This window comes from Aulonocara stuartgranti (genome assembly GCF_965226115.1).
Source record: "Aulonocara stuartgranti genome assembly, chromosome: 16".
Taxonomy (NCBI): domain Eukaryota; kingdom Metazoa; phylum Chordata; class Actinopteri; order Cichliformes; family Cichlidae; genus Aulonocara; species Aulonocara stuartgranti.
The window spans coordinates 30985282-31006420 of record NC_138952.1 but is presented as its reverse complement, the minus strand read 5'-3'; the positions used below and the strand labels follow the sequence as shown (position 1 = coordinate 31006420).

The window sequence follows — 21139 nt, the reverse complement described above, 5'->3', positions numbered from 1 at the left end:
GACATGCTACGGACTAGCCGCTTAAAATTCCAAAGTGCTGCTAAAACGGCCAAAGCGTCCTTCTTGTCCAAAATCATCCTGGCCAATGACCATAACCCCCGTACCTTATTTAAAATTTTTAACTCTGTGGTTAACCCTTCCCCAGACATGCCTTTAATTCATTCTCAGGGTCTTTGTGAGCGATTTCAAACTCACTTTTTAAAAAAGGTCTCATCTCTTAAGTCCTCCCTTCCCCCTGCTTTATATCCTCTCCCCATTCCTGAGTGCATTTCAACTTTCCACCAGTTTGAGCCTGTGTCACTTTTGACTCTTAAGCGGCTAGTTGCTCAAATGAATAACACCAATACTGTGCTTGACATTCTTCCATCTCGTTTAGCTAAGGACTGTTTTGATGTAATCGGACCTAGTATCCTATTTCTTATGAACTTTTCCTTGCTCTCAGGCTGTGTTCCTTTGTCCTTTAAGCATGCTGTAGTCCACCCGATTCTTAAAAAAAGAAATTTTGTTACCACATGCTACTCAAAGTGAACAAACTATAAATTTAATAATATGAACACTAATGGTACGTTGTCAGCTCCTTTACAGATTTCTAGAATAAAAAAAACAAGCGTTAACAGACCGAGGGTCTATTTACATTTACCAATATTTCAACAGTAGCCAAGGACAAATCTGACTTCATCATTCTAGATAAGAAGTTAAAGTATCAGAAAAGTTATTACATTTTGTTTTGTGTCATTTCTTGCTGTGCCTCCATGAAAGCCTAAACAATGTTTTTAAATAACACTGTTGGCAACTAATGCTAAAACTAAACTCTTCTTATATGAAATTGGTGGGATCCTGAATTTTATGAACAATCTTTAAGATGTTTCAGGTTGTAACACAATAGTGAACTCTTGTAGGGGGACGCAAAAAAGGACGATGCCAGTGAGTTTTGTTTTGTCTTCTTTTTTTTTTTAAATGCAAATAGCTAAACCAGTCAATAACATGGCAGCAATTCATTGCGTAAGTACACAGACATGGTCAAGACAACCAACTGGAGTTCAAAGTGAGCAGCAGAACGGTGAAGAAAGGTATTTTAAGTGACTTTGAATGTGGCACGGTTGTTTGTGCCAGTCGGGTTGGTCTGAGTTTTTCTGAAATTGTTGATCTGCTGGGATTTTCCCACACAACCATCCGAGTGTTTACAGAGAATTGTATGAAAAGGGAAAAATATTCAGTCAGCAGCAGTTCTCAAGCCGATAGAAAGACTTGAGAACTACAGAAAACCACAGCAGGTGCCACTCCTGTCAGCTAAGAACAGGAAAGTAAGGCTACAGACCACACTGGCTCACCAAAATCAGACAACAGAAGACTGGAAAAACGCTGCCTGTTCTGATGAGTCTCGATTTCTGTTGTAACATTCAAATGGTAGGGTCAGAATCTGGTGTAAACAACATGAAAGCATGGATCTATCCTGCCTTGTATTAATGGGTCAAGGTGCTTGTGGTGGTGTAATTGTGTGGGGGATTTTTCTTGGAGCACTTTGGATCCCTTAGCACCAACTGAGCATTGCTTAAAAACCACAGCACACTAGAGTACTGTTGCTGACCATGACCCTCCCTTTATAACCATAGTGTACACATCTTCTGATGGCTGCTTCTGATAGAATAATGTGCCATGTCACAAAGCTCAAAGCATCTTAAACTATTTTCCTAAACATGACAATGGAGCTGATTGTACTCAAACGGCCTCTAAATTCACCAGATCCCAGTGTAATAGAGCAACCTTTAACTGTGGTGGAACAGGAGATAAGGATGTGCAGCCAAGAAAGATGTGGTAGAAGATGGCGCCGGTGTACGTGGCTTGCCGTCCTCGGCTACATCTGCTTCGCTGCTTCTTACCCTCTCTACGCTCTTTATGGACCTTGGCATTGTATTTTTTTATCCTTTTAGTTGTATGCGCATCTAATGGCTGTGCACTGATTACATACGACAGGCAAACACTTTTAAATCTAAGACTGTTATGACCTTTCAAACTATAGACCGATCTCTAAGCTTTCGTTCTTGTCCAAGATCCTGGAGAGACTAGTTCTCTCCCAACTCCAGGCGTACTTGGACACGAACAATATTGCTGAGAAATTTCAATCTGCCTTTAAGCCATTGCATAGCACTGAAACAGCGTTGGTTAGAGTTCTTAATGATATTCTTGTAATCACTGATACTGGACGCTCTATGGTCCTAGTTTTACTGGACCTCTCTTCGGCCTTTGATATGGTGGACCATAACATTTTATTACTAAGACTTGAGCACACTGTGGGTATTAGAGGCACTGCCCTCGACTGGTTTAAATCATACCTCGCTGATAGATCCTTATCAGTTCACTTAGGCACCTTCTCCTCTTCCTCCGCTCCGGTCTGTTGTGGTGTGCCTCAAGGATCAGTTTTAGGCCCTATTCTCTTCTCATTGTATTTGCTCCCTCTAGGCACAATCTTTGAAAAATACAATATCGCCTTCCACTGTTATGCCGATGACATACAGATCTATTTTGAACTTACTGACGACCTTGCTGTGTCCCTGCACTATTTTCAAGAATGCATGCGGGAGGTCAAAGAATGGTTCCTGAGTAATTCCCTCGTTTTAAATGATAAGAAGACTGAGATTGTGGTGTTCAACAGTAAAATCCCTCGTGCCCAACTCTGTGCTGCCCTGGGTTCCTTTGCTAGTTTTTCTTGTGACTATGTCAGTAACTTGGGTGTACTGCTGGATAGCTCGCTCAAACTCGATAAGCAAGTGTCTGCTGTAGTGAGATCTAGCTTTCACCAACTGCGCCTTATCTCTAAGGCTAGGCATTATATTCCGCATGAGGACCTGGAGAAGCTTATTCACGCTTTTGTGACCTCCAGGTTGGATTATTGTAACTCCTTGTACTATGGTCTTCCCTCTTCTCTTCTTCTTAAACTGCAAACAGTCCAAAATGCAGCAGCCCGCCTTTTGACTGGTACCAGGAAATTTTGCCATATTACCCCTGTCCTAGCTAGCCTGCATTGGCTGCCCATAAAGTACCGTATTCAATTTAAAATATTACTCCTTACTTTCAAAACTATTAATAAATTAGCGCCAAGTTATCTTAGTGAACTTCTCAAACCACATACTCCTGCTAGAACACTCAGATCTGCCACTCAACTACTTCTGACCCAACCCAGATCTCGACTGAAGTCCCGGGGTGACCGTGCGTTTGCTCTGGCTGCCCCGGTACTGTGGAATACCCTTCCTCTCGACCTCCGCGCATCTGATTCCATTGCACTGTTCAAATCACGATTAAAAACCCACTTATTCAATCTTGCCTTTCCCTCTAGTTAATATTTCTTTTATGATTTTATATCATGCACTTCTATGCTCATTTAAATTCTTGTTTGCTCTGTACCTGTTGCTTTCCTATGTATTAGTGACAGTTATCTGCTTGCATATTTAGTACTTGCTTTGGTCCTATTTCTATTATCCTCCTCCTATACTCTATTTTAATTGTTAAGCACCTTGGCATACCCTTGGTTTTTAAGTGTGCTTTATAAATAAAGTTTATTATTATTATTATTATTATTATTATTAAATCTGCAGCAAGTGTAAAATGCTATCATGTCATTGTGGACCAGAATCTCTGAGGAATCTATACAGCACCTTATTGAAACTCTGCAATGAAGAATTACAGCACTGCTGAAGGTAAACGGGGTTCTGTGTTAATTTCTTCTTGCTTCCTTTATTCTCTTCTTGCACTGAGATCATGTTCTCAGACTCCAATTTTTAACATAAAACAATCAATGCCAGTATTGAGGATTCACTTTAGTTTGCTGACTGCAGACTAAAGATTGGTTTTCAAATGGCTAACCAATGCCAAGTTTCTGCAACTCTGTGACTAAATTGATTTTGCCCCTTTGCAACATCTATTTCAGCTTCACATTTCCAGCTCCTTCACAACAGTAGCTACTTGCAGACAAAGCATGTTGCAAATCAGCATGACAGTATTTTTGTAACTGTTTTAAATGGCCAACAATCAATCCATCTCAGCAATCAACGTTTTGCAAGCCTAGACAACCTTGATGCTGGAGGATCCTGGATTAGCAAGCTTCTCCTATATCCTCTATTCATTATTGTTGATCCAGACTAAGGATGGGCCCGCTGCACAGGAAGACTGGATGAGAGTCTGCCAGTGGCTGTGTGAAGACCGCAGCGCTATGCTAAGGCACGTGGTAGGGTTTAAGTGATATATCCTGTCTTAAGACTCAACTGCAGCCTTGCCATGTGAAATAACAGTCCAGGAATACTTCCTCAGCGATGCCACCCCCTCCCTTTCTTTACCCCAATATTCCTCTACTGTTTGGCCCCCCCATCGGTTTACACAGCAGTTGTCATTAATTCTCCCTCTACTGGATTAAAGCAGTAACACAGTAATTACACCACTGTGCTCAACGTCAGCTTGCTTTTTCAAGATCAGGAAGTAATACTGTGTGGACAAGGCTATGAAAGTTGGTTGTATATTAATTTAATTAATTAATGTCATCGATGACGCACAGCAAGAAGTGAAATGATTAGAATTAGAAACAGAATATACTTGAAATCTCTCACAGCCTTGAAAAATGCACTGGCTGACTAAATGTCCATCGGCATATGCGGCATCTGTATTCTCCCTCCCACCTGTGTTTAGACAGTAGTCGCTAAAGATTCGCCATACAGGTCAGGGCCAAGGCAAACATCCAGCATCAGCTTACACGCTCCTAATCCTAACCTTAACCTGAGGGTCAAAATGCCTACAGACTGATCCTTAAAGACGAGAAAATAGCGAGCCACGCAGAGACGACTGTCTCTTCAGTACAAGAATAACTCCTATTCAGGCAGCTGGGGGCAATTATTTCTCAGAGAAGGTAATGCCAGTTTTATTAAGCTTCACAAACGTGTAAACAGTAGGGGTGCAACGATGCTCGTATCGATATTGAACCGTTCGGTACGCATATGTATTGAACAATACAAAATTTTTAATTTATTTTATCAACTTTCCTTCTGACGATGCTGTCTGTGTTGAGCGCTCAGTGGATCTGCACTCGACAGTGCAGCCTAGGCGGAGTAGTCGAACGCAGATTCACTGAGTGCAGGGCAAGCTAGCGAGACAGAAGTTAAGCTCTGGTTGCAACATGGCAAATTGAACCTCCCCCACCCTCATTCAGATCTGGCGTTTGGAATTATTTTGGTTTTTATGTGACGTATGACCCTGAAGGTAAGCGAGTCATGGACTAAAGTAAAACAGTATGTTGGATGTGCCACGCAATGCTCAATTACATGGGTGGGAACTAGTGTGTTAGCGCAGTTAGCTCGTTAACGTGTTGACGCCATCCAGCCCCACGCACGGGGCGATCCGCGGTAGCTCGTTAACGGAGATTTGCCGCGTTGTGCTGTCAGCGTTAATCTCGTTGAAATGACGTTAACGCCACTAGTGGGAACACAACGAATATGACTGCACATTTACGCCGACATCATCCTCGTGCAAAGACAAGTGGAAGCAGACAAAAACAACAAGCACGCATGCTACAAACTTTACCCGAGTCATTTAGACAGCCGTTAGCACATTATTCTCCTTATGGGGACCTGATATGTTTAATATGCTGCTGAGAATATAGCCCAGAAGAAGCGTATAGTATAGCTTTTATTTTGGAAAGAGACATTTCTCTGAAATAAACTCTTTTCCAAAGATGAGTGATTTCTCGATCAGATAGATTTATTATTTTTATTACTTTGTTGTTTCAGCAACATTAAATTTAAAAACTGTACTTTTGAGTTAGAATATATATTTATAATTTTAATAAATGACAAATTAAAAAGGCATGAACATTTTTTTGTATCGAAAAAATATCGAACCGTGACACCAAAGTATCGAACCGAACCGAGAATTTTGTGTATCGTTGCACCCCTAGTAAACAGGCCACGTGACATCGCAATTTAGACACCGTCTCAGTGGCAGAGGCACAGAAAGCCGTGCTTTAACTTGAAACAACTTGACATTCAGGGAGCTGATACGCCGTGAAATCTACAGATGGGTAAAAAAATAAAAGTATGAACCGCTACAGAGAAAAGACGAACTTAGACTGATTGCAGAGACAACCAAATCATAAGGAAAAAAATCTACATAAAACAAACACGCAGGGATGGAGGCTTATCCATCTGTTAGCTCAGACAGCCATTTACAGCACCTGACTGCTGCCACAGCCTCAAGGCTCGAATGCGGCCCTGGCAAGAGTCAAGCTCAGTGTGGAGTGACAGTGTCCTACCAATGCCTGGGGAGCGTGTCTCCACCAGATGACACCAGAGCCAAAGGGCCGAGCTTCAGACGGCGGCGAGGACAGATGACATGCATGCCGCTCGGTTCATCTGAGGGAGGGAGGCTTTTTAAAAAGGCTCTTTTGAACTAGGAGAGAAATGCGTGCGCGCTTGTGCGTGTGTGTGTTCGTGTGAAAGGTAGTTGCTGTCAGCCATGCAATTAACGAGAGGCCCCCTGATAACCACACTGGCATACGTTCGTCGCCACGCAGCAGCACAGGCGTGTTGTGACACTTGCAGACAGGCGGCCGCACTTATCCGGGCCTCCCAGTGGTCTTCATCAATCTGTTCCCCTTTTCAACAACAGACACTTGAAGATGTCACATACGCTCACATGGACATCAAGGAGAATACCACTTGAATTAAGAATTTAAATGTTATTTTTATGGCCGAAGACAGTCCACTGAACATTTATGACAACTCAACATCGAGAAACCAGAGAACTACAGCTCTATTTGCATCCAGCTTATACAGCGATTTAAATATAAATGATGCAGTTATCTTTGCTTCTCAGTCATTCAAGCTAACTGAAGCACTACCTGCTCTTATGGTTGCAGTTCAATTTAAAATAACATTACACATTAAAATATCAACTATAAAAGTGATTACATTTGTCATGTGCAATGTACAGGCTCATAGGATTGACTGTACAATTTTCAAGATTCACCTCTTCTGAATAAACAAAAGATTAAAATTCTATTAAAGTCAGGGTGTGCGAAGATGAAAAATTCCTCAATACTACTACATGCAATGTTATAATATCATCTGGAAATCTGGTTAAAAAAAAATAATACATTTGCATTTATAAATAGAGTCTGGTTAGAAGGCTTGGGTGGTATCAAGCTATAAAATGGTATGTAGGTATATAGATAGAATGCTCCTTGTTCCGATAAGATGACACTGATGTGCCATCGTGAGATGATATATTGTAGTGCACTGCACAAAAACCTAAGCGCAGCTTCTGATGAAGGAACATCCAGCTGAGCTCAGTGAGCTGTGAAACATGGGGCTGCAAGTCGCAAATGAAACGTAAATAGTAAACTTTAAGTATTTTGGGTTTAGTCCTGTTGACAGAAGAGAGCCAGCCAGCACAAACAACAAATATAGACTATTTGTTGATAGAAGAGTAAACACAGCAACACTTCTGGATCTACATTTAGCCCGCTGACGTGCTGATGGTCTGCTCCCGTGACAAGAGTCATCAGGGCCTGCAATAAGCTGTGGAAGAAGTTATGAGCTTCCCAAACTAAGGAAGAAAATGATCAGTGTAGCTAACAATATGAGTGCTAGCATAAGCAGCCTTATTGTTAACATGCCTGTACTGAATGTGGTCATGCTACGCTGTGGTCCAGCAATTGTCAGTTTATCCTGCTATTACACGTAACAGATGCAGAAGCCTGGTATGTGCACTGCAAGCAATCTAGACTTCTAATTACACAATGGAATTTATATTTAATCATCAGTTATTTTCTATTAGTTGCAAGCTCCCAGTCACATTATCTCAACCTAATAGGTCCCTCACACGTACAGCAACTGCTCTGGAGGCTTCGTATAGACACCCGACACTAAATTCAAATTCAACTGTTGTCTAAAAATTGACTGTGCTCGCACAAACAGAAGACTTAAAAGTGTATCTTTGAGAGCGCACACGTATTGCTTCGAGCGAGCTGGGCATACCAAGGGGAGCCTCGACAAGCTGAGCCGGGGGTGGTGGTGTATTGGAATGATACGGGGGATGGACATACAGACACCTCTTTGAAAATGATACACTGCCCTGGCTGGCAGCAAGCGCCACTCCAGATCCCCTCAGACAGGCAGAGAGGATGCCAAGCAGTTGGGATTTAGACTGTAATGAGCATGGCTGCGCACACACTAAGACACACACACATGCACACACACACACACACTCTAAGTGGCTATGTCGACTCAACAATGCAGCCAACTGCAAAGATTACACGGATGTGTGCAAAAGAGATGAACAACAAAGCAAAACTGATAGACCGATATGAATTCCTGGCCAATGCATACCAGCATAGTCACATACTAATACCAATTAGGGTGGCCATAGTGAGGCTCTATTTACACTAAAAAAAACACATAAAAGTACACACAAATAAAAACCTACACTTATGAGGACATTCCCCTCAGTCTCCTCCTGAAACCCATAACCTTCAGAAAAAGGATGCTTACAAACAAAGTCGACTAAAAATATTTGGGTAAATAAAATAAAAGAGGGAAGGTCTGCAAAAAACAAAGCAGACAACCACGTAAACGCACACACACACTTTTTTATATATATATATATATAAAACATCGTAATACTGTTTAACTTTCGCAGTTATTGCCAAACCTCTTGCACTCAAGTTGTGTCTAACAATGTTTTCAGATTTCAGCTCATAAACTGACATAAAATGTTAAATATTATCATAACCAGCTGAAGTGATGATCAACACAACAAATATGACTTCCTAGACCTTATTACTCCATCCTATCAAACATGTAACGAGGTTACCAAAGACAAAACAAAGAGTGTAGTTTGATTGAGCTCAATAGTGTAGCTGGATGGGCCTGTTTTTTTCCCCCTGACCTTCATGTGTCAAGACTTAAAAATTTAATTTTTTAATTGTGGACTTTCCAGCCTTGCATCAAACCTCTTGGTCTCTTAGAAAGAAAGGATATAATTGGGAGGCAGGAAGTTCCAGCTGAGGACGTGATTGGCCAAAGCCAAGTAGCGCTGGAAGACAGAAGACATCTGGGCATTGAGGTTTTCTCGGCGGCTGAACTCCTGCAGCACCTCCATGGTCATCATGAAGATCTGGCGGAGGCCGTCCTCCTAGAAGAAGTGGATGGAAGAACAGATGGATGCATGAGTTAAAGAGCAATAAAGTGAATACGTCAGGAGAGCGTAGAGGACAGGTGGGACAGCGGGGGACAAACCTGGAACAGTCGCTTGCAGTTACCGTGGAACTCCATGCTGAGGCCAATGCTGCTGGTCTTACTGGAGCTGGAGAACTCACTGAGCAGAGCGGTCAGGATGGAGCAGGCCAGCGTTTGCTGCAGAAGAGAATGATTGTATGATTGTGCAGGTCAATGGTTACATAAAAAGTTACACTAACATCCATCTTTTTCGAAGATTATTTGTCACGAGCCGGAAAGAAGGAAACCTCTTGAGGCCTCACGTGAAAAGACCGTCTGCTAACTGCAAACACAGATGATTAAAGGGCGCATGTTACAGTTATCCCCATCTGCACTTTTTTTATTCTTGGAGTCAAGTAGAGTAACTTTACATGATTTACAGTTTCCTTATTCTTAATGCAGCTCACCGCTCCAAATAAAGCACCTGTCTTCTGATTGGCTGCACAAAAGATTTCAGAAGTGGTTGGAGAAGCTTTGCCGACAGCCAAAACGCAGCATCCTATCTGAAGCCTGAGCTTTGGTTTACAGGAATTACATGTATACACACTGATCTCATTGTTTAAAACTGAGGACATGTTTATTATGAGCAACTGCAACTTTAACAGTGAAAAACATCCGTAAGTGTACATGTTTTAGAGCGTGCTATTGATGAATGTCCCGCGATACACAAATCGGAGAAGAAGCAAAACAAAAACAAGTTGTGGTTGGTAACAGGAGCACTAACTGGACAGCAGAGAAAACAAAAAATTAGAAAACACTTTGTGTTGCCTTTTGTATGAGCTTGTCTATGGACCAGCAAGAAGATATCCAGTCATCACTGGATATAAAAAGGACGAATCAACCCATTATATCCTTAAATTTCTTGTTCATCCAAAAGATAAACAATGATTAAAAATAAATAAAAAAAGAAAAAAGAATCTGAACAAGAGTTGCTTGATTAATATGTCTCAACAACTAATTATTGATTTTGAAATTCAATATTTAAAACACTGTACAAATTTCAATTAAAAAAAATTAGGACGCTGTAAAAATGTAAATAAAAACAGCAATGATTTGCAATTCTCATAAGCTCACCTTTTATTCACAATAGAGCACAGAAAATTATTAAACAGAGAAAATCTATCATTAAGAAAAATATTAGCTCATTTCAAATTTGATGGTAACAAAAGCTCTCAAAAAAGTTGGAATCGGGCAGCAAAAGTGGTACCAAAGAGAAACAGCTGGGGGATTATTTGGCAGCTAATTAGGTAAACTGGCAACAGGTCAATAACATGATTAGGTATAAAAAGAGAATCTTAAGGAGTGTCTCAGAGGTAAAGGTTTACCAGTCTGCAAAAAACTCCCACTACAAACAGTGGAATAGTTTATGAAAGAAAGTCCTTGAGGTAAACTTGTGAAGATAATATTAAAAGATTCCGAAAATCTGGAGAAATCTCTGCGTGCAAAGGACAAGGCCAAATATTGACACTCGATGCCTGTGATCTTTGGAGCATATGCTCCCATTGAGATGAGGCCTTTTTCAGGGAAGGCCTTGAATATTTCCTAAACCACATACTGCATCTATAACAAGAGCATGGCTTCACAGTGGAAGAGTTCAGCCGCTGAAGTGGCCTGTGCAGACCTTTTACCAATTATAAAAACATTTTGGCACATAATTCAATGAAAAATACATCAAAGACCCAGGACTGTGAACAGCTACAATCCTTTATCTGACAAGAATGGGACAGCATTCTTCTCCCAGAGGTCCAGCAGTGGGTCAGTTCCCAGATGTTTACACAATGTTGCTGCTACACAATGTTGTTGCTACACAGTGAGAAACATGGTCCTGTCCCATCCTTATTCTGTGCTCCCTTGTGAATAAAATATTGGTTTATTAGATTCAGTTTTTATTGACATTTTACAGTGTTCAACTTCAACGTCTGACGAAGACGTCATAACCAAAAAAGGGCTTTAGGGCCAGATTCAAAAGACTGGGGGAACATGGTGTCATTAGAAGGTGACCATTTGGGGGATTTCAGTGCAAACAACAACAAATAAGTTTGTGCATGATCAATAAAATTCAGTCTGATTTGTAGGGGGCGGAAAAAAAGCACTTTTAGCCCTTTACACAACATAGTTGCCTTCTCGTATGAGAAACAAATGAAGTAGTGCCACCTACTGGATTAGGATTTCTTTTCAGAGCAGCATGCTGAAGTCATATGATTATATTTTCTATATATGGGAGACAATTATTTTGCATTTAATGAGCAAATGTGGTAAGGCGCACAAGTACTCTGGCATTAATTTTATACCCTGGTATGTTTTTTTTCCCTTTTTTCTCTGATAATAATCGAAGCACAGGTCCTCGATGTCCTTTCTTTTAACCGCAAGAACATGCCTGAAGCTGCTTTCTCAACATAGCCTTTGTGCCATTTCTTTCTCTATTTTCCAACTGCGCTGTAATCTGAGCCAGATCTGAACCAGGGAGCCAGTGAGGCTCACCAAGCCCCAAATATAACAGATACGAATCAAAGCTTTAATCCAGTTTTACTAACAAGAAGTTACTCAATACTTTCCATTAATTGTGCACATTTGCAAAGTCTGGATAACTTCTTCCATCTTTTTGGGCAATTACTCAGTTATTCTGACAGTGTATAAATGTGAAGTCTTGGAGCCATAATGTCTCAACTGTTGTTTCTTTTCAATTTATCTGTGCAAATGTATGATGAATGAAACCTAAAAATCCTCATATTTAAAAATAAACAAACAAAGACAAAAACCTTTTTCCCCTCTCTTGCTTAACCTGATGATGATCAATCCCGCCCCCCGTTTGGCAAATCTGATCACGCCGCCATCTTCCTCATGCCAAAATACAAACAAAGGCTGAAACAGGAAGTTCCGGTTCAGAGGAAGGTCGCGCGCTGGACGGATCAATCGGTGGCCGCGTTACAGGACGCACTCGATGACGCAGACTGGGGCATGTTCAGAAACAGCTCCGACGATGACGTCAACGTGTTTACGGAAGCGGTTGTGGGATTCATCGGGAAACTAGCGGATGATACCGTGGAGACAAAGACTATCACAACGTTTCCCAACCAGAAGCCGTGGGTGGATAAAACCATCCGCGACGCTCTGAGATCCCGCACCGCTGCCTACAACACGGGACTCATGACGGGGGACATGGACCCGTACAAAGCCGCGTCATATAACGTGCGGAGGGCGGTGAAAGAGGCGAAGCAGCGCTACGGGAGGAAACTAGAGTCACAACTCCAACAGAGTGACTCTAGGAGCCTGTGGCGGGGACTAAGGACAATAACGGACTATAAAGCACCAACAACCGGTATGACGAACGCGGCCGTGACTCTGGCAGACGAGCTGAACACTTTCTATGCTCGCTTCGAGGCTGCAGCTAAGGTCTCCAACAATGCTAGTGTTAGCGGCACTAACGGCTGCAGACAGGAAGATACTGCCAGCACCGGAAACGTGCTCGTCATCTCCGAGCATGAAGTAAGGAGAGCCTTCAAGAGAGTGAACACCAGGAAAGCAGCAGGACCAGACGGCATCCCAGGTCATATCCTAAGAGACTGCGCATACCAGCTAGCTCCTGTGTTCACTGAGATATTCAACATCTCTTTATCTCAGTCGGTCCCCACATGTTTCAAAGAGTCCATCATTGTTCCTGTCCCGAAGAAACCCCACCCTGCTTCTCTCAATGACTATCGCCCTGTAGCCCTCACCTCAGTAGTGATGAAGTGCTTTGAACGCCTGGTCAGAGACTTCATCATTTCTTCACTACCAGACACACTGGACCCACTACAGTTCGCTTACCGTCCAAATCGTTCCACAGACGATGCCATCTCTCATCTCCTCCACACATCACTCACTCACTTGGACACTAGAAGGGGGAATTATGTTAAAATGCTCTTCATAGACTACAGCTCTGCATTTAACACCATAATTCCCTCCACACTCACCACCAAGCTGGAGCATCTGGGACTCAGCTCATCTATGTGTCAGTGGATCTCCAACTTCCTAACTGGCAGACCACAGGCAGTAAGGATGGGCGGACATGTCTCAGCCTCCACCACTCTCAGCACTGGAGCCCCCCAGGGGTGTGTTCTGAGCCCCCTGCTGTACTCTTTGTACACATATGACTGTGTGGCCACTACCAGCTCCACCACCATCATCAAGTTTGCTGACGACACCGTCGTGGTGGGCCTGATCTCTGATAACAACGAGACGGCCTACCTGAAGGAGATTAGGAATCTGGAGAACTGGTGCCAGAGGAACAACCTCCTTCTAAACGTCAGTAAGACAAAGGAGCTGATAGTGGACTTCAGCACTAAGCAGGAGAGGAACTACCAGACCCCCGTCATCAACGAGTGCCCAGTGGAGAGAGTGGACAGCTTCAAATACCTCGGAGTTCACATCACGCAGGACCTGTCATGGTCCTGTCACATCAACACCGTGGTGAAAAAGGCCCGACAGCGTCTCTACCACCTCAGACGCTTGAGAGACTTCCAACTGCCCTCCAAGGTGCTCAGGAACTTTTACTCGTGCACCATAGAGAGCATCCTGGCGGGAAACATCTTAACCTGGTTCGGGAACAGCACCATGCAGGACAGACGAGCTCTACAGAGGGTTGTGCGGTCAGCTGAGCGCACCATCCGCTCCGAGCTCCCTGACCTGCACTCAATCTACAGCAGGCGGTGCTGGACCAAGGCCAGGAAGATCGTGAAGGACCTCAGCCATCCCAACAACAGACTGTTCTCTCTGTTCAGATCATGGAAGCGCTTCCGCTCCCTGAATACCAACACAGAGAGACTGAGGAGGAGCTTCTTCCCGCAGGCGATACGGTCTCTCAATCACACCACCACACAGTACTGACCCACACATATGGTTCTTACACACACACTGGACTTTCTGGACTTTGGTTTTGCACAACACTGGTCACTATATTCTTCATTTCCGGTTAATACTTGTACAGCTGCTGTTATTGTGTATATATTTATTTATATTTAGATTTCTTCATACATTCTTATATAGTTCTATATTGTGTATTGTGTATTTTGTTGTACAGTTATTTTATTTTCAACTTTAATTTATATATTTTATCTTATTCTTCCCAGTTAAATTTACCCTTCATTCTAATTTGTGTTGTACAGTTATTTCATTTTTAACCTTAATTTATATTTTATTCCTTCCTAGTTAAATTGACCCTTTTTAATTTTTCATATTTATTTCCTATCTTATTCATAGCCTTTTCCTTTTTTTGTTTTCTTTAGGTCACGAGCAGTTGTCCAAGCATTTCACTACATATCGTACTGTGTATGACTGTGTACGTGACAAATAAAATTTGAATTTGATGATTGATTTTGTGTACATTGTAACTAACAACACGTACTCTTTAGGCCACTGAGAGCTACTCATGTATTATTCAGCTGCGTCTCTCTCACCACTGCAGGGTTCCCGCTGCTGATGAGCTGTCCGACCTCGAGTAAGATGCTTTTGCAGTTGATGCTTTTGTCCAGCGAGCCTCTCTTCACGATGACCGCCACAGCTAGCAGGATCTGCTCACGCACATATTTCTGCAGACTAGAAGGAACAGGAAGGCATTCTGATTTATTTTTCCCGCATCCAAAACATTAAGTTCTACTGGCATTTTTGTAGTGAGGTCTGTAAAAGCTCTACATATTTAATAATATAGTAAACCACAAAGGTTTTGTAATGCATTTATTATTGTTTCTTACTTGGGTCTCTGCAAAACGTAGGTGAGAAGGAATGCCCGGAGTGACTCAATGCTGGTCTTTTCCAGCAGGATCCACTCCCGCACGACAGCCTCCATGATGGCTGTGGCTGCCTGGAAAAGCACATAGTCCACCTTACTGGTCTCTGGAGGGGGAAAAATAACGGGACAAAAGAGAAATATTAGAAGTGAAAAAGATAGTGGGGGAAAAAAAAAGGTTGAAAATAATGGGTTAAATAATAATATTTAACATAATGACATTGAAGACATTGTGAATGCTTCCTGGCCATCCAGTGTAGATGTCAGTGAAACTGTTGGGAAGACAACGATGGAGAAACGTGAACATTTTCTTTGTACTCTATAATCTGCAGATTCTGACAGAAATCTGCAACTATCCTTTGAAGCACCGCTCCTCTAAAACAGCCATAAGGATAATTATTAGGTCATATGTAAATAACAAAATAACTTTATAACTTAAAGCAAAACTGAGAAACATAAAGTCCGAAACAAGTCTTTATATTAAGGCCATCAGTCAAACAATACTGTTTGGTCTGGGTCTGAACAGAGCGCGTTGTGTGTGACGTCTTCTTTGCGGCCGCTTTGAGCGCTCACACTAGAGCGCGTTTGCTGTCACATTTTATTTGTAGTGTGAACAAGCAGCCAAAAAAAATCAGATTTAATAAAAAAAAATCAGAATTGAGCATTAAGACCTGCAGTGTGAACGTAGCCTAAGTTGCTTCCATGTGACTGACTGTGACCAAGATGCAAGTTTCTCCTCTTTAGCCTCAAATATTTTCAGAAAGTTTCAAATTTCAGTTTTTAATTTATCTTTAGCCCAGTCTCCCTTGTACTGAGCTCAGGAGGATGTTAATAGATAAAGGTCCACCAATATCATGAAAAATGTAACTTGCGTTACTGATGCATCGGTGAACAGTGCTGTCCGACATCATCCTGAGCCCACACAGTCATCTTTAACCACAAAATCAGGTTTGCTTTCAACGCAATGCCATCCCAGCGTCTATTCAGGACGAGATTTTTTTTAACGTGTACATTTTAATTGTCGAACTATGCAGCTGCTCACACAATGGGGAACTTTCTCCATTCATATTTGTGAGAGACACTTTCTATAGGCAATTATGTAACCATTTAACCCTACCTGGTAGTCAGTTACACGTATGGATTTCTTTTAACATGAGACAACACAGACAATTTTTTCAACCTGTTATTGCCACGAAATTTACAGTGGACTCTGTACCATTAGCAATCAAACATAAGGTTCAAATCAGTAAAACTGTACAGTTAACACAATGTCCACATATCTCTGTTGATGGGGTTTGCAACAAAAAGCCAATGAATACTCATATTTTGTTTTCAAAGCTGCACAGCTCACATGTTTTCATACAGTACATAAGTCACGGATCAAACAATAATAATATTCTGTACACATGAGACTCCACATACAGACCACATCACTAAAATGTCTAGATCATACCCACAAACACCACAGGTGAAGGTTTATGACAGGAAAAAAACATGAAGGGGAGAAGACACTGAGTAGCCTTTATAAGATAAACTCATATTTATAAAACAATATGCAAGTTAAAATATTAAATACAATGCTTACCCAAGATGTGCTTGCAAATGGCAAAGGGGGACTTGGACTTCCTGAAGGAGAGGAATACATGTTCAGCATGCTGTCTCTGCTCTGTGCTGACCATAGACGGCGGTGCCTGTAAAACACAAAACAAAGTCAGTTTTCTGCAAGTGAGGTCGAACCACTTACACACAGCTTTTAAACAGGACATCAACTCTTCTCCACTGAATGACTTTGAATTAAATACCACTTTCAAAGCTTTAACAGAAGATGGCAATTTTCGAATGGCTTAACTTGTTAGCACAGTGCTGATAAAAAGTATATTTACTTCTACATCAGCTTTCAAACCAGGTTTGCAAATTTGCAACACTAGTTCTAATAAAGCTGGTCTGTATGGGAGGTTTCTAAAACCTTTTTTAAACTGAGGATTAAAGGGTTAAGAGCTCTGCGATACAAATGAGAGACGCCCCATGTAGTTATTTAAAAGCAATCAATAAAATCTTATTATGTAATGAATGGGGAGCCAGTGTAATTTGTCTGGGATTGTTTTACGAGTTCCCCGTGAGTTGCCTGGTTGCTGTTTAGTACCTGCTGTAAACAGGCGACAGCTGCATCACTTAGAAAACAACAGAATAGGGTGTAGTAGTAGTAATATTTCAGAGACAGACTTGCATAAGTAAGTCTTAAGTACAGTTTTGTTGCCCAGGAAAATAAAAGGCAAACAAATTGTTTTAAACTACTAAGATATGCAATAGAAATAAACATTTTAAAGGGAATATGGTAGAATGATTATCTGTATTCTACCTGATGTTATTGTTTGTATTTGTGAAGTGTTGTTTTATCCAATTTTAATTTTACTTTCATATTAAAATCAATAAATCCTAGTCTGTATGAACTTACATGGCTAATAGCAAACATTTGAGATATTTGACAGGACACTACACAAATGGATTGAGTCGTGTTTTTTTGTTTCTCTCTTTGTTATTAAATGTAATCAATCAGTCAATCCATTCCACCATCTAACAGCTTCTGTGCTATTAGAACTGAAAGATGAGCCCTGACTGGCAGCCACTCACTCAGCTCAATGGCAATGCCCCGAGGACAGAAAGCATCACTAAGATTGGAGACAGTACACAGTACAGTATGTACAGTGTACAGAGGAAATGTCTCGTTATAAAAATCAATACTATCGTAAAACTTGGCAGCAAATACTGTTTTTGTACCTTACAGAAGCACACAAAATAACGACAGAAAGCTTCATAAGAATGAAAAATCTAACTAACTCCAAATACACAGAAATAAAAGTGAGATAGTGCAACACAGAAATTTCTATTGAGCACGCTCGCCATGATACAGCTCAGCAGGAAAGTCACATTCCAGACCTAATTGCAGTAAAAGCAGCTCTGCGGCGAAAGGCAGCAGAGGAAAGAAAGGCCTTTTTATCTGAGAGCGCAGACACACGTACACATACACAGACTTTATTTTTTAAGCCACATAAACTACCATGGTCAGATGGCAGACAATGCACTAAAATATAATACAATCTATCATCTCCCTTGATAGTAAAACATAAATGTAAAACAGATAAAGCTGCCACAATGACACGCAGTAAATAAAACGCAGAGCAATAAGAATCAAGATCATACTATGTTAGAAATGTACTGTTTATATTCTCAGCAGCATATGTAGCAGAGTAGTATCACAGACAACCACTGTTGTGGGGTCAAGCTGTGTCTTCATGTTAAGCATATCTCAACTGCTATAGGGTGAAAGGCACGGTACACCCTAAACAGGTCGCCAGTCTACCGCAGAGAGACAGGCGATCATTCACGCCCACATTTCCACCTATAGACAATTTAGAATCACCAGTTATGCTATCATGCACGCATGAATGTCTTTGACCTGTGTGATGAAGCCGGAATACCCAGTCTCCACACAGAAAACCCCGGCCAACTGGGGGATTCAAACCAACTCGGAAGTTGCTAACAAATTTGTGCAGGGACAACATCCACAATTAGTCTAACAACACATCTTTAAAAGAGAAGCGAAATAAGCTTTGATTTTAGGCCTGAATAAATGAGAGGCACAAAAATGACAAGAAACATTATGTAGGCATTTAGTCATAGAACCGGAAAAGTATGAGGTGTGGTCGCACTCCTGACATTTAGACAAAAAAACAAAAACAAAACCCAGTATCAGCTGGGCTCTGCTTTCTAGGATAAGAGCGTTAGACTTAACTTTTTTTTTTTTTTTAATGAATGTTATGTCTTTTATAAAGGGCAAAACCTTCATATTCAGTTTTTGTAACTAAAAACAAAACAAAAATAATTTCTAGGATCTTAATAGAATTTTATTCTTTGGGTCAAAACATTTTACTTTTGAGTTTCACTGCGTAGTAATGTTACCATCACCTCACAAGGTGTAGTATTGTATTTAAATGAAAAACCAAAGATACTGCTGCATCATTGCACACATTTAGAAAAGCCATCCTTGGACCTACATGGATCACTCGGTGGGCTGGTTCCCCTGGCTGCATGTATAACACTCCTATTCTAGAGTGCACTAGTCCCAAAAAAATTTACCTGATAAGCATAATGTTAACATACTGTCACACACTGTGTTGATATAGACAGTCACTTTATTAGGGAAAACTGAATATCTAATCAGCCAACAACTTGGCAGCAACTCACTGCACTTAGGCCATGGTCAACAGGACCTGCTAAAGTTGAAACAATGCATCAGAAAGGAAAAAAGGTGATTTAAATTACTTTGAATGTTATATGGTTGTTGGCGCCAGACAGGCCGGTCTGAGTATTTCAGAAACTGCTGATTTACTGCCATTTTCCCCACACAGCCATCTCTAGGTTTCACAGAGAATGATCCGGAAAAGACAAAACATCCAGTGAGCCCCAGTTCTCTGGATGAAAATGCCTTGTTGTTGTCAGAGGTCAGAGTAGGGAAGTCGAGCAGAGTCACAATAACTCATAATGAGGTCTCTGAATGCACATCACACCAAACCCTGAAGGAGATGGACTACAGCAGCAGCAGCAGCAGAATTGGAAAACAAAAGTCTGCTGTGACATTCGGATGGTACGGTCAGAATTTGAAAGCATGGATCTGTTCCTTGTATCAACATTTACCAAAGGAAATTATTCCAGCACCTTGCTGAATGTTTTCCATGAATAATTAAAAGTTCTTAAGGCATAACGAGAGTCCAACTCGGTACTAGCAACGTGTACTTAGCCAAGTGACCCGTGTGTGTGTGTTTTTGTGTGTGTGTACATGAATCCATAAAACAAGAGGAGCTTGATAAGCAGACATCACGAAGACACCTGCTGCTGACTGAAATATGAACATTTAGGACTTGTGCGTTTGCTAGAACATATTGTTCTCCTAACTGTGCATGACATCAGAAAGGGTGATTTTAGTTTTAAACCCTAACAAGATGGCAGAAAGTACGAGCAGACTGCAGCTAGCACTCAGACTCATGACATGCACATGGTTAGCCACTTGCTCTTAGCTGAAGTATTCAGCCTAATTTGTAGCAACGGGAGCTGTTACGAGAGGAGGGCAGAGGGTCAAACACTTGATGCGAGCGAGTGTTGGAGGAAGCACGGGATAAGCTAGCAACAGTGATATCGAGTACACCGCACCGAGATGCTCAGAGTACAAAAAAAACTTGATGTAACGGCTGAAAGGGCACCGACACGAACCGCTGAAGTTTGTGGAAAACTGAGCCACATTGGAAAGCGTCCAAACACGGAGAAATATTTTAAGGTGATGGTGCCGTGTGATAGGAACGACAGGGAACAGCGGGAGAAATGTTTGGAGAAAGAGCGGATTATTTTTTTTTCTCTGCGGGATGGAGACAACCCAGGCGCTGCGCCACGCATCGCTCACATTCTCCGGTAAAAACTGAACACATTAAACAACAACAACCGGGACCAAAATGACCCCCGCCGGAGCCCCCAACCGCCTAACTCCACCCAAGACTGAGTTAAGATACGTTCGCCGTCCTTCCCAGGGCCGCAGACCGGCAGTGAATGTCTCACCATTAAAACTTTGGCAGCGCTTTCCAGCTGTGTGATCACTTCTGGTGCACCGACCGCCGCCATCATCGTCGTCCCTCTCCAATGACGCGCCATGCGCTCTGCATTGTGGGATTACTGCGCTGGTTACCCGTCGCGTGCACACGGCGGGTTGTGTAACCACAACAAGTTTGTGGTTGCCAGTGTGACGGCTCGTGCAGCCAGCAACATATTCAGTTATTATTATCATTATTATTATTGGTGTTGTTGTTGTTGGGAATGGATTAGAAGTAGATACATCCACAATCGACCTGAAAATGAATGTTATTCTTGGATATTTTTTTTTAAATTTAAATCAACATTTGTTTAAACGTACACACGTATACTTATAAGTTACTAATAAGTTTTTTGTTCTTTACTATTGCAATAACGGTTGCATTTCTGTCATATTTCTTGAGATCAAATTCGCCCATATGTGGCCATGAAGCTAAATATTCCTGTTCTTTGTAACAACAAACTGTAATCAGTATGGAAC

General features: G+C 41.6%; 1 protein-coding gene across 2 annotated transcripts in view; it reads right to left on the bottom strand.

The window, feature by feature from the left end:
* Positions 1 to 20921, bottom strand: part of xpo4 (exportin 4) — a 69202-nt gene extending 48281 nt beyond the window's left edge. The window contains exons 1-6 of one of the 2 annotated variants that reach the window (XM_082509502.1): positions 20629 to 20921; positions 16607 to 16712; positions 14987 to 15128; positions 14693 to 14831; positions 9279 to 9395; positions 9021 to 9174 (exon numbers count right to left, since the gene is read on the bottom strand). In XM_082509502.1, coding sequence (XP_082365628.1) covers positions 9021 to 9174; positions 9279 to 9395; positions 14693 to 14831; positions 14987 to 15128; positions 16607 to 16712; positions 20629 to 20721 — 751 coding nt within the window. In that variant the 5' untranslated portion in view covers positions 20722 to 20921. Of the gene's footprint in view, positions 1 to 9020; positions 9175 to 9278; positions 9396 to 12016; positions 12115 to 14692; positions 14832 to 14986; positions 15129 to 16606; positions 16713 to 20628 lie in introns of those variants that run through there. The other variant, XM_082509503.1, reaches the window with a different exon arrangement.
* Positions 20922 to 21139: the final 218 nt, after the last annotated feature.